This window comes from Dendropsophus ebraccatus, chromosome 14, assembly GCF_027789765.1.
Source record: "Dendropsophus ebraccatus isolate aDenEbr1 chromosome 14, aDenEbr1.pat, whole genome shotgun sequence".
Classification (NCBI taxonomy): Eukaryota; Metazoa; Chordata; class Amphibia; order Anura; family Hylidae; genus Dendropsophus; species Dendropsophus ebraccatus.
The window spans coordinates 55,941,339-55,953,889 of record NC_091467.1 but is presented as its reverse complement, the minus strand read 5'-3'; the positions used below and the strand labels follow the sequence as shown (position 1 = coordinate 55,953,889).

The 12,551-nt window shown below is 45.6% G+C and overlaps 1 protein-coding gene across 1 annotated transcript in view; it reads left to right on the top strand.

The window, feature by feature from the left end:
- LOC138771884 (unconventional myosin-XVB-like) overlaps positions 1–12,551 on the top strand; it is a 39,919-nt gene that overhangs the window by 16,252 nt on the left and 11,116 nt on the right. Inside the window, exons 8-15 of the mRNA XM_069951886.1 lie at positions 2,079–2,142; positions 2,221–2,334; positions 2,483–2,644; positions 3,214–3,327; positions 3,479–3,537; positions 3,608–3,731; positions 6,891–6,986; positions 7,074–7,205. Of these exons, the coding sequence (XP_069807987.1) occupies positions 2,079–2,142; positions 2,221–2,334; positions 2,483–2,644; positions 3,214–3,327; positions 3,479–3,537; positions 3,608–3,731; positions 6,891–6,986; positions 7,074–7,205 (865 nt within the window). The remainder of the gene's footprint in view (positions 1–2,078; positions 2,143–2,220; positions 2,335–2,482; positions 2,645–3,213; positions 3,328–3,478; positions 3,538–3,607; positions 3,732–6,890; positions 6,987–7,073; positions 7,206–12,551) is intronic.

Genomic DNA, 12,551 nt, shown 5'->3' with positions numbered 1-12,551 from the left:
GCCCCCATATACTAATAATGTCCCCAGAGGTGCCCCCATATACTAATAATGCCCCCAGAGGTGCCCCCATATACTAATAATGCCCCCAGAGGTGCCCCCATATACTAATAATGCCCCCAGAGGTGCCCCCATATGCTAATAATGCCCCCAGAGGTGCCCCCATATGCTAATAATGCCCCCAGAGGTGCCCCCATATACTAATAATGCCCCCGAGGTGCCCCCCATGAACTAATAATCCCCCCTGCTCTGCCCCTTAAAAAAACCCAAAACATCCTACTCACCTAATCCACGCTGTGCAGGCAGCAGCTCTCCTCCTCTTCTGGCTCCATCTTGCGAGCCGTGGGGACGGGACTTCCGGCAGGCGTGATGACGTCACATGATCACGCCTGCCGGAGAGGTCACGTCCCGGCCTCCCATAGGCTGCTGGCATGAAGTGCCGGCGGCCTATGGGAGTGAATATAGGAGCAGGATGCTGACACTTCCTGCTCCTATATTCTGCTTACTTTAACGTTCCGCCCGCTCATAGTGCTCATAGTGCGGGCGGAACATGAAAGTGATCCGTGCATCCCGAGAAGCTGCGCGGCCGCAGCTTCTCGGGATTCTTAAAGTGACATAGCACATTTCCCACCGGGATCCCGCGGCACCCCTGGCGGGTTCTCCCGGCACACCAGTGTGCCGCGGCGCCACGGTTGGGAAACGCTGCTGTAGAGGACTCTTTTCCTGCCCAGCATCATGTATCAATATGACACATATCAATTAAACAAACCGTAATTTTTTTTACAGGTTTTGCATTTTAAAAATCAACCACTCCTCGCGGAGCAGGAAGGTTTGGATTTAGTTTTACCATGTGAAAAACCCACCAGATTTACTAAGAGCAATAAGACACAATAAACAATCTTAGTAAATCTTAGTAAATCAGGTGACACAATCTTCTTCAGAAGAGTAAATGAAGCTGCGGCACTCACCAGTGTCCTTAAAACATCATAACTTCAACCTCATGGTTCGCGACACAGACAAAAATGAGGACAACAGCTGTTTTGCGCTTACACTTGCTTTCTCATGGGTCAAGAAGAAGCGTGTGTCAGTGAGAAACAGCTGTTGGTTTATGGTTGCTGAGCACCAACAAGTATAGTGTGAACAGCACCAAGGATTATTGGTTTCTTTGTTGAATACTTACTAAATCATGGCTATTGTGTCTGTCTCCTCATTCCACTTTGCCATGACATGTATGGTCACCTGCCAAACACCTTGCTTCTCTTCATTTCCACGCCACATAACACAATCTTGTGAAAATGGAGGGGCTTTGCTAACAATGGCTCTAGAGTAATTACATTTTTTAATCCCCTTGAATTAAAGATTGAAATCTATCACCTGCAATTAACGTTCCAACCCACTGACACTGTTAGGTCTAGGAGGCACATGGTACCCTTCATATATCTATCTGTGCTTCCATAACATGCTTTTATTATACAGTGAGTGGGCTGAACATTAGAACACTGGGCCTCTCTCTCTATGGTCCTCTAGAGGTGCTCTGGGCCCTGGCACTTGCCGTGGTGTTGACACCGACCCTACATAAATTGCAGCTGACAGATTCACTTGCATTAGTTTTGTTTCATATTTATTGTAATACTATACAAAGGCCAAATTATGAAAATTGTGTCAGTGTCCTAATACAGTACTTCTAGACCCAGTTATATGTATGTATACAGTAAAGAGGAGTCTATGCAGTGAACTGCACAGCTGGGAGATCTGGGACTGAATTTGGCCATCATTATTCGAGAGGTAGATGCCAACATAGAACAAACATAAAATATAGCCAGTGGTGGACTGGCCCACCCGAGGACCAGAGGATCCTCCGATGGCCCCCAGCTTTAGAACCTGCACAGACACTGACTGACATGTCGTTTCTCACTGGTTCTTCATTGGTGGGCCCCCAAGATCAATTCCTCTGGTGGGCGCCAGATACCCCAGTCCGACACTGAACAGCATTGCATACACTATACAGACACCAGGGGAAATGTATTAAGGTTTTTACATACTTTTGATATCTAATGTTCCTTTGCTTACATGTCTTTAAGTGGTGCATTGGTGGGGTGCTCTGTGACTCACTATCTCCTTGAGAAGTTCCGTGTTGTGTTCCAGGTTGGTCAAATGACTTTTATTCAGTTCTCCTAAAATACTGGCAGATATGTTACTTACCACTTCTCCTGTTCCTCTCAGGCTGTAGGTGAGAGGGGGTTCCACATTTTTTATGAACTGCTTGATGGACTCTCTGAGACTGAGAAGCAAAGACTTTATTTACAGGAGCCAGAAACATACTATTATCTTAACCAGGTGAGTTGCCTTCACAGTCACTAATCTATATAGTTATACCAGACATAATGGCGCCCTCTAGAGTCTATATAGAGTGTGGAAGAGAAGAGAATAATTGGATCTAGAGCTGTAATAAAATAGTGAATGTGTTAATTTAATGACTTTTGAGGGTCGAGCATGTGATCTTCCAGGGAAAAATGACAAGATGGACTTTATGGTGCTTCAAAAATGTCTTCGGGGGATTGGCCTTTCCGACATTGAACTCACTTCCATCTGGGCCATTCTGAGCGCCATCCTACAGCTGGGAAACATCTGCTTTACCTCTTTTCATGTAAGTCAATGTGGTCATGAAAAACTGTTCCTAGTCTTCTTTATTTCTCACATTCTAAAGGCCTTATTATACTGAAAAATTACCGGCCTTACTTGGCCAATGACCAACCGTTTAGGTCGATAATCATTCAGTGTAATAGTGCATGATGGAAGTCAACATGCACGATATCGGCTGATAGTGGCCTTTCAACATGCTGAAAGATCACAATTTTATCTGCGACAGTCTGCAGTACATCAGTGTGCAATAGGAGCGGTGGCAGTAGACCGCCGCTGACTTCAATGGGCAGCTCGAACAATCTAAGAATCATTCAGGTGGCCCCTCATGCTGTTCCCTACTTGGGAAAGCGGGCACTGAGCTAACAGGTCAGCGCTCACTTTCCCTGGAAGGACAGAAGGAAGCCGGGGAGCGCAGAGAGGTAAATTATTGCTTTATTATTTTCTTAATTTGGAGCAAGGGCAGCACGGACATCACTTTCGTTATTTCGATAGTAGAGCCGTAAAATAGGGTCAGTAAGTGAGTGCCGATAGAATACAGGCCCCAAATCATTTCCTTTTCCTGTGTGATTCTAGAGTGATACGTTCAGTGCAGCAGCCGGATTCAGAATTACGGAGATTAGGATTGTGGCCAATCTTCTCCAGATATCGCCTGAGGGACTTCAGAGATCAATTACTCAGCGGGTGACAGTGAGTAATATACATAAGAGTAAAGACAGAGCTCAATTCAAAGGGCTTTATATCTAGGCTGCATTGTGGTTTATACTCATTTTCTTAGGAGTCTACACTTTATATTAATGTAGAATGGGTAATTGTGTTGATGGAATCTTCCTTTTCCTAGAGGACCTCCTATGACCGAGCTCTTTCTCCTCTCTCAGTGGAAGCCTCCATAGATGTTCGGTAAGCTCATCATTGACTCAGAGAGATTTACAAAAAAAAATGGTTGACAGCCTTGCTTTTTTGTCGATAGGGATACGATCTCCCAGACCCTCTATGCTCTGCTTTTTGATTGGCTTGTGGAGAAAGGAAATGATTGGCTCTGTGCTCGGGAGACTGACGGCTCTCTAGGAATTATTGACATCTGTGGCTTCGAGGTAAATAGTTTATTTTTCTAGATTCTAATGATCCCATTTGTACAAAAATGAGTAAGCGTATGACTATAGTAAAGAAGCTAAGGAAGCATTTGCATGATAAGATAGTACCAGAAGCATTTAACCCTTTAAGGACAGAGCCAATTTCGATTTTTGCGTTTTAGTTTTTTCCTCCTTGTGCTTAAAAGGCCATAGCACTTGCATTTTTCCACCTAGAAACCCACATGAGCCCTTATTTTTTGCGTCACTAATTGTACTTTGCAATGACAGGCTGAATTTTTGCATAAAGTACACTGCGAAACCAGAAAAAAATTCAAAGTGTGGTGAAATTGAAAAAAAAAAACGCATTTTGTTTATTTGGGGGAAATGTGTTTTTACGCCATTCGCCCTGGGGTAAAACTGACTTGTTATATATGTTCCTCAAGTCGTTACGATTAAAACGATATGTAACATGTATAACTTATATTGTATCGGATGGCCTGTAAAAAAATTAAACCATTGTCAACAAATATACGTCACTTAAAATCGCTCCATTCCCAGGCTTATAACGCTTTTATCCTTTGGTCTATGGGGCTGTGTGAGGTGTCATTTTTTGCGCCATGATGTGATCTTTCTATCGGTACCTTGATTGCGCATATACGACTTTTTGATCGCTTTTTATTACAATTTTTCTGGATTTGATGCAACCAAAAATGCGCAATTTTGCACTTTGGGATTTTTTTGCGCTCACGTCGTTTACCGTACGAGATCATGAATGTGATTAATTAATAGTTTGGGCGATTACGCATGCGGCGATAGCAAACATGTTTGTTTATTTATTTATTTATTTACTTTTATTTATAACCTGGGAAAAGGGGGGTGATTCAGACTTTTATTAGGGGAGGGGGCTTTTTACTGTTAACAACACTTTTTTTTTTACTTTAACACTTATACTAGAAGCCCCCCTGGGGGACTTCTAGTATAAGTGATCTGATCTCTCATAGAGATCTCTGCAGCATAGATATGCTGCAGAGATCCATGAGATAGGCACTCGTTTGCTTTCGGCTGCTGCAGCCGGAAGTAAACGAGTGCCGAGCCGGGGACGGCGCCATCTTGGAGCGGTCCCCGGCCGGCTTCAGAAACGGAGATCGCTCCTCCGGGATAACATCCCGGAGGAGCGATCTCCTCCACTAGACACCAGGGAGACGCTGGATCCGGTAATCGGATGCAGCTGTCATGTTTGACAGCTGCATCTGATTACTGTATTAGCGGGCACGGCGATCGGACCGTGCCCGCTAATACCTGCGGTCCCGGGCTACACGCGGCACCCGGGACCGCCGCGGTTCAGAGCGGGGTCGCCGCGCGGCCCCGCTCTGAACTCCCTTACCGGCATCAGGGCGTAAATTTACGCCCGATGTCGTTAAGGGGTTAAAGGGGTTATCCAGCGCTACAAAAACATGGCCACTTTTTCCTCTACTCTTGTCTCCAGTTCAGGTTTGGTTTGCAATTAAGCTCCATTTACTTCAATAGAACTGAGTTCCAAACCCCACCCAATCTGGAGACAAGAGAGGGGAAAAAGTGGCCATTTTTTTGTAGCACTGGATAACCCCTTTAAAGGATAAATATGTGGCCAGTTATTGTGATGTTGTTTTGTTGTGACGCCAGCACTGTAGTAGTGCACAGGTGTGATGTTGATGTCTGCTTTGTATGGCCGGGTTATAACCCCAAATGGTCGGTAACCTCCGGGCTTGTTGCGGGTCCCTTGGGCTCTTGTCATGGCAACCTGGAGTGGTAGTTGACCCACCCGGGATGTCGCTGCTGCCACTCACAGAGAGGGGAAAAATAACCCAAGGTAGACAGTGGTGTGTGTATATGTGCAGGTGCAGACAGAGGTAAACAGAGTCCCGTGCGATTAGTACAAAAATAAAACACTTTACTGAAGAACGTTGCAAAAGAACAGTACACTTAATACAGATGCAAATACAAATCTTGAAAAAAGTGGTTGTTGACAGTAGCTTTTTTGGAATAGGTGCTTGGAGAAGTAAGAGCCTTGGTAGAAGTAATAGTGCTTTTGTAGAGGTAGAGAAAAGAGAAGTTGCCAGAGGAGCCCTGGCCAAGGTAGATCCTGTACTCTGCCAAAACTGTAAGATATATATATAGATAAATATATATATGGTACTCATGTTTAGACTAATGTCTGACCACCTTCTGCCCCCTAGTGTCGTAGAACCCATCCTAGGTGATTAGCATGAGCCCCAGTTGTCGGTTATTTGGGTGTAGCAGACTTCTAAGGTAACCCAGTTGTCCTGCACTGTGCAGTAGGATACGTAGACCTTTACTTTTGGTAGCTTTGTCCTACTGGGGTCAATTCCTCTTAATCTTAGGAGATTGCCCGCCACGTTTTTAAGAGGTTCCTGGCGGGAACTAGGGTGTTCTACTTGGCTTCTCTACTTAGGTCATGTGAGGTATTGCAATTCAGCTCCATTTACTGAACAGTTCTGCAAGCAAGTCTGCAAGTCTGCTGTATAGAGCGGGGACCTGAAAGGAGTGCTGTGGGAGAGGATTAAGTAGGGTGAGAGGACTGTGGTAAACGGCTTAAGGAAAACAATGCATTTTAGGAATTGAGCAACTACTCAACCAGGAAGCACAGTGATTACTTAACATAGGAAGCTGATTTTTGGTGTTTTCTGAGGTAGAGCAGTTGAGCAATTCAATATGCTTCTACAGGATTTGCTTTTTCCCCCTGACAAGTTATAGATTTGAAAAATCTCAAGCCATCCAGTACTTATCAGTGGTGCATTTTTTCCAGTCTGACACAGTGCTCTCTGCTGCCACCTCTGTCCATGGCAGAAACTGTCCAGGATTTGCTACTACTCTAGGCAGTTCCTGACATGGACAGAGGTGGCAGCAGAGAGCACTCTGTTTCAGACTGGAAAGAATACACCACTTCCTGTAGGACATACAGCAGCTGGTAAGTACTGGAAGGCTTGAGATTTTTATTTTTAATTGAACTAATACAACGTTCTGACACCAACAAAATTAGCATTTTTTTACATGTCAAATTTATTTCTACATTAAATCATACCGAAGTCTTCATGTTAGCAGCCATCCAGTCACCTGTATATCATAAGTAGTCTCCATAAATGTGTCTATCCGTTCTAACCCCATTGTCTTGTGTTCCAGAATCTCGGTGTAAACAGCTTGGAGCAACTTTGTAGGAATTTTGCTAATGAGCAAATCCAGCGCCACAGTATAGAAAGTCTCATCTCTCAGGAGCAGGTGAGTCCATGTACGGTACCTTGTGTGGTAATACAGTACCTACAACATTCTCCTTATCTGTTCTGTTCTTTCTATGGAACCCTGAAGGCTGAATATGCTAGAGAGGGGCTGTGCTGGGTCCCATTCTCTACAGAGGGGAGTGAATCCTGTATAGGACTGCTGACAGATCGACCCCACGGAATTCTTCAAATTCTAGAGGAACAGAGCAAGTTAACCCAGGTAGAGTATATGAGCACCGGATTCAAGTGCAGTCTAGTGGTAGAGTGGTCATTAAATTAGGGGGGAAGTATCAATACAGAATTTTTTAAGGGATACTTTGGAAGAAAAAAAATATTTTAATACTTCTATTTAAAAAAAAATCAAGTCTTCCTGTACATATCAGCTGCTGTATGCTTTGCAGGAAGGGGTGTATTCTTTCTAGTGCTCTCTGATGCCTTCTCTGTCCGTAATAGGAAGTGTAATAGGAAGGAGTAGTTATTCCCATATAAAACCTTTCTTGTTCTGCGCAGTTCCTGACATGGACAGAGGTGTCAGCAAAGAGCTCTGTTTCAGACTGAAAAGAATACATCACTTCCTGCAGAACATATAGCAGCTGATAAGTACTGGAAGGCTTGAGATTTCTAAATAGAAGCAAATTACAAGTCTTTATAGTACCTCTTTAATCTTTTGTAAATTACAAGCTATGGGCTTCTTTGTTTCCAGGGGGTATTGGTACAGCTATTGACAGACACTTTGAAGTGCAGGCTTATAGTGTAGAGTAAGCTTTTACAATTCTAGGATGATTCCAACCTCTACTCAGTTTATATAGTTTGCCTTATGGAATGCAGACACATAAAAGGAAAAATGTAGAGAATGTTAACCTGTTATAGTAGGCACGCAATAAAAATGTTAGAGTGCTAATATAGTTTTTCAATAACAGCAATTGCTTCTACTTTCATCTAGTGTTGTGTGATACATTAGTTCCCTGACTACCATGTTTATAGATGTATAGACATTTTGGTAAGCCAGGGGTGTTAGGTGTTGCTTGCCAGGGCAGGTGTTGTGGTACCGCTGCCGCACTTGTCATGGGGCTTGTGCTGGTATATGCCCTCTCTGGATCCCAACATAAGCCAATTAAAGGTGTAGGTTCAGGTGTAGTGCACAGAGCCCACAATAAACTTAAACAGCAGCATTTACTGAACTTTTCTTAAAACAACAAGAATACAGTTCTTTTGTAAGTAAGGTACAATATAGATAGCTTGAGAGTTGGCTAGCAATATACCTTTAAAGGACAACTCCAGGGAAAATGTATTTTTTAATATGTTATTCCATAATATACACTAATTATTGGAAAAGCACCTTGCTGTTTCCCTCAACTTAGTAGATCAAGCAGGCTTTAATTCCTCTCAAGAACCATGACGTCACGAATCAGGTGTAATTCATCTGAAGTGTCCAGCAGGAGGCGCAGTATATGGAGAAATTACATTGTAAGAATAACTATATCACAATTGGGGGTAGTTTGGGGGTCTTTAGGGGGTTGCTGGTGCGGGGGGGGGGGGGGCAGCCGCACCACAAGTGCCAGCATCCCAGTCCTATGTGCTTTGGATGGGGCTGCTGGCACTTGTGATATAGTTATTCTTACAATGTAATTTCTCCATATACTGCGCCCCCTGCTGGATGTGAATTACACCTGATTCATGACGTTATGGTTTTCGAGAGGAATTGAAGCCTGCTTGCAGGGGCGTAGCTAGGATTCACGGGGCCCCATAGCAAAAATTTTTAAGGCCCCCCCCCCCATATTTTTCGCTTTATAGGACGCACCTTTTGATAAGACGCACCCCTGATTTTAGGGGGGAAAATAGAAAAAAAATATTTTGTCACAGTTTGGAGATAGCAGCAGTGTAATTGGTGCCAATCCCCCCATATAGTGCCCCATATAGTAGCCAATGCCCCCATAATATAGTGCTCCCCATATAGTAGCCAATGCCCCCACATAGTGCCCCTACATAGTAGCCAATGCCCCCACATAGTAGCCAATGCCCCCATATAGTAGCCAATACCCCCACATAGTAGCCAATGCCCCCATATAGTGCCCCCCATATAGTAGCCAATGCCCCCATATAGTGCCCCCCATATAGTAGCCAATGCCCCCATATAGTGCCCCCCATATAGTAGCCAATGCCCCCATATAGTGCCCCCCATATAGTAGCCAATGCCCCCATATAGTAGCCAATACCCCCACATAGTAGCCAATGCCCCCATATAGTGCCCCCTATATAGTAGCCAATGCCCCCATACAGTAGCCAATGCCGCCATATAGTAGCCAATGCCCCCATACAGTGCCCCCATAGATTACAGTGCCCCCCATAGTAGCCAATGCCCCCATACAGTGCCCCCATAGAAGACAGTGCCCCCATAGTAGCCAATGCCCCATATAGTGCCCCCATAGTAGCCCCCCTGCGACCAGAAAAACAACAAACAGGCTACTCACCTGTCCGCCGGCCCCAGCAGCTCCTCTCCCGACACTCCGGTCTCCCGTCATCCTCATCTGCCGCTGCAGAACACTTCCGGGACATAGGCAGCGTCTCTGTACCCCGCTGCCTGTGCCGGAGGATGACGGGAGACCGGAGTGTCAAGAGAGGAGCTGCTGGGGCCGGCGGACAGGTGAGTAGGACAGCGATCCCCTCCGCCTGCCTAGCCCGCCCCCTCCATCGCCGCTTAGCCGATCAGGAGCCCAGGAAAGTGCTGCTCTTTGCACTTTCCCAGGCTTCTGATCGGCTCAGCTGAGCGGCGATAGAAGGGGCGGGCGGGGCGGGCGGGGGGATGGCTCAGGGCCGCTCACTATGCATATGCATAGTGAGCGGCAATACAGGGGGCGGGGGCATGTTTAAACGCGGGGGCCCGGGCCCCCTGAACCCCCGGGCCCCATAGCGACGGCGTACCCTGCCCCCATGGTAGCTACGCCAGTGCCGGCTTGATCTACTAATTTGAGGGAAATAGCAGTATATGTGCATTTCCCATAATTAGTGTATATTAGGAATTTGTCTAACTTTCCTTATGTAATAACATATTAAAAAAAATACTTTTTGCCCGGACTTCTCCTTTAAGATACTTTAAATGCCTGCTGTAAGCAGGTATATTGAAATCACTTTTAAAAAACAAATCACTGCACTAGAGTCTCTTTAGGAGGTTACTGAAGATGAGACTTGAGAGTGATTGTAGACTTGAGACACGGTGGGCTACCTTAAAGGAGGAGTCTGGCGCAGTGGCATAGCTACCATAGAGGCAGGCAGGCGGTTGCTATGGGGCCCGTGGAGGGAGGGGGCCCAGGGAAGATAAGAGCCTCCTGTTTCCTTTTGCTTAACCCCTTATGTACTGCAGTGTGTAAGTGACCCAGTTTTCTCTTACATGCTGCAACACAAAAAAAGGTTAACAATTAGCTCTCTGCCTCACTACTCTGATAACCTCTGACCTCTGTTCTCTGAGCTCCTGCAGAGGTCAGGGGTTATCAGTGCAGGAATTGTCTTCTGTATTAACCCTTTGTGTTGCATGTAAGAGAACACTGGCTCACTTACACACTGCAGTAAATAAAGGATTAAGCAAAAGGTAGTCTGCTCATGCACCCATGTATATAACCATGAGGCTCCTAATACGCTGTTATAGTTAAATACAGTGGATGAACAGACCAAGAAGACATTGGCTTTCTCCTCTGCCAGTCACTGTTGTGGCTGCACGCAGGATTTTGTCTCTGGCCACAAGAGATTTATTTTTTTTGCCACATCACCGAATATATATATACATATATATATTATAGTGTGTAGGGGGCCCCATACAGTTTTTTGCTATGGGGCCCCATGAATCCTAGCTACACCCCTGGTCTGGCGGATGATAAAATCCTGCAGGCAGCAGGGGCAGGGGTGAAATAGATTACAAGGACTAACTTACCTCTCCCTGTGCCCGCAGTGAGCAGTGGGGCCGGCCCCAAGATCCCCGCCTGGCTCCGGGTTCTCTGGAGCTGACGCGTCACAACCCAGGTGATGGACTAACTGCTCAGCCAGTCAGTGACTGGGGCGGGACACTGCTCTAGTAACTGATTGGCTGAGCCGCCAGTCCATCAGCCAGGACAGGCCGGGACGTCATCACAACTTGGGGGAAAATGCCTTCCGGTGGGGGTCCTGAGGCCGGTCCCACCGCTCACAACGGGCACGGTGAGAGGCAAATTAGTACTTTTAATTAATATACCCCCTGTCCCTGCCGGCTGGAGGATTTTATTATCTGATGGACTTCTCCTTTAAGGGGGATCTATCCAGACACTAAGTACTCAGATGGAAGGGGCTCTAACCACTTTGGTTCAAAAGGCAATATACTTGAAGGGAAGTACCTGTAGCCATGGCTATGAAGATCTGTCTTTTGCTAGTCAAGGGCACAGGGTGACACAATTCAGAGACACAGGCCTCAGTGAAGGGTGAGCTAGCCATTGGGAGCATACTAGCAAAGTGCTGCAAAGTAAGTCGGCTTCAGTTGCTGTCTGTTTAAAGTTCCTGTAGTTGCAGAGCTCTTAAAGAGAAGGAAGGATAGAGCCTCAACGTGGATTAGTCCTTGTTCCAGTTAACTTTAGATGCATCTCAGGATTTCTAGCCGGACATGGGTTAGGCTAGGCTAGGGTAGAGCAGTGCTCAAAGTTGAAGACTCTGTCAAAGTTAGCATCTGCATGCACGCTCTGAGTCGGTGAAGTGCCCAGCATAGGGACCTGGCCGGCTGGCCAGGAGCTGGAATGTCTTGGAGCAGGCATCAGTTGTTCTCTGGCTCTTACTAATACAAGACTAACTAGAACTAAACTAAACTTGCTCCACCACTATCTGTATACCTCAGGGAGCTTTCCTACATGTGGAAATCACAATAGAGACAGTGAGAGTGACCTCTGATAGGTTTGCTAAAGAGAGGAGGGACAACTATGGGGTGCCATCTACAGGGATTGTGTAGCTAGCCAACTTGCAGCTGGTGGCAAATGGCAGGTGTTGGATGGAGGGATGCATGTGGGGTGGTTATGGTGATGGGGATCAGTCTAGTACTACTCCCCCATCTGCTTATACTATGAGCAGATGATGGGAGGAGTAGTACTGTATGTATGTGTCCCACACACCGAGTAGGGAGGGAGGGGGGAGGTAGTTAGATGTAGGGGCACCTCTATCCCTCCCTGCTTAGTGCCATCTATCTCCTTCTCTCTCTGTGTGAGCCTGGTCCCTCTCTGCCCTGCGTCCCTGTGATACATGACATACAGTTGCATAGACAATACAGTTCCATAGACTTCTACATATAGTGTGCCCCCTGCTGGACACTCCTTAGGAATTTCAACTGATTTGTGACGTCACTTTTTTTTACAGAATCAGAAGACTGCCTTATCTACTAAATTAAGAGAAATAGCAGTATATGTGCATTTCCCATAATTAATGTACATTAATTAGGGCTGTAGTGAATTAAAGTGAATATTTAGTAAAAATGGCACTAAGGATGAAGGTAAGAAAACTAGCCTCATTTTTAGAGAATAGAAAAAGAGAATAGAAATAGAGAAGCAAACAGACCCAA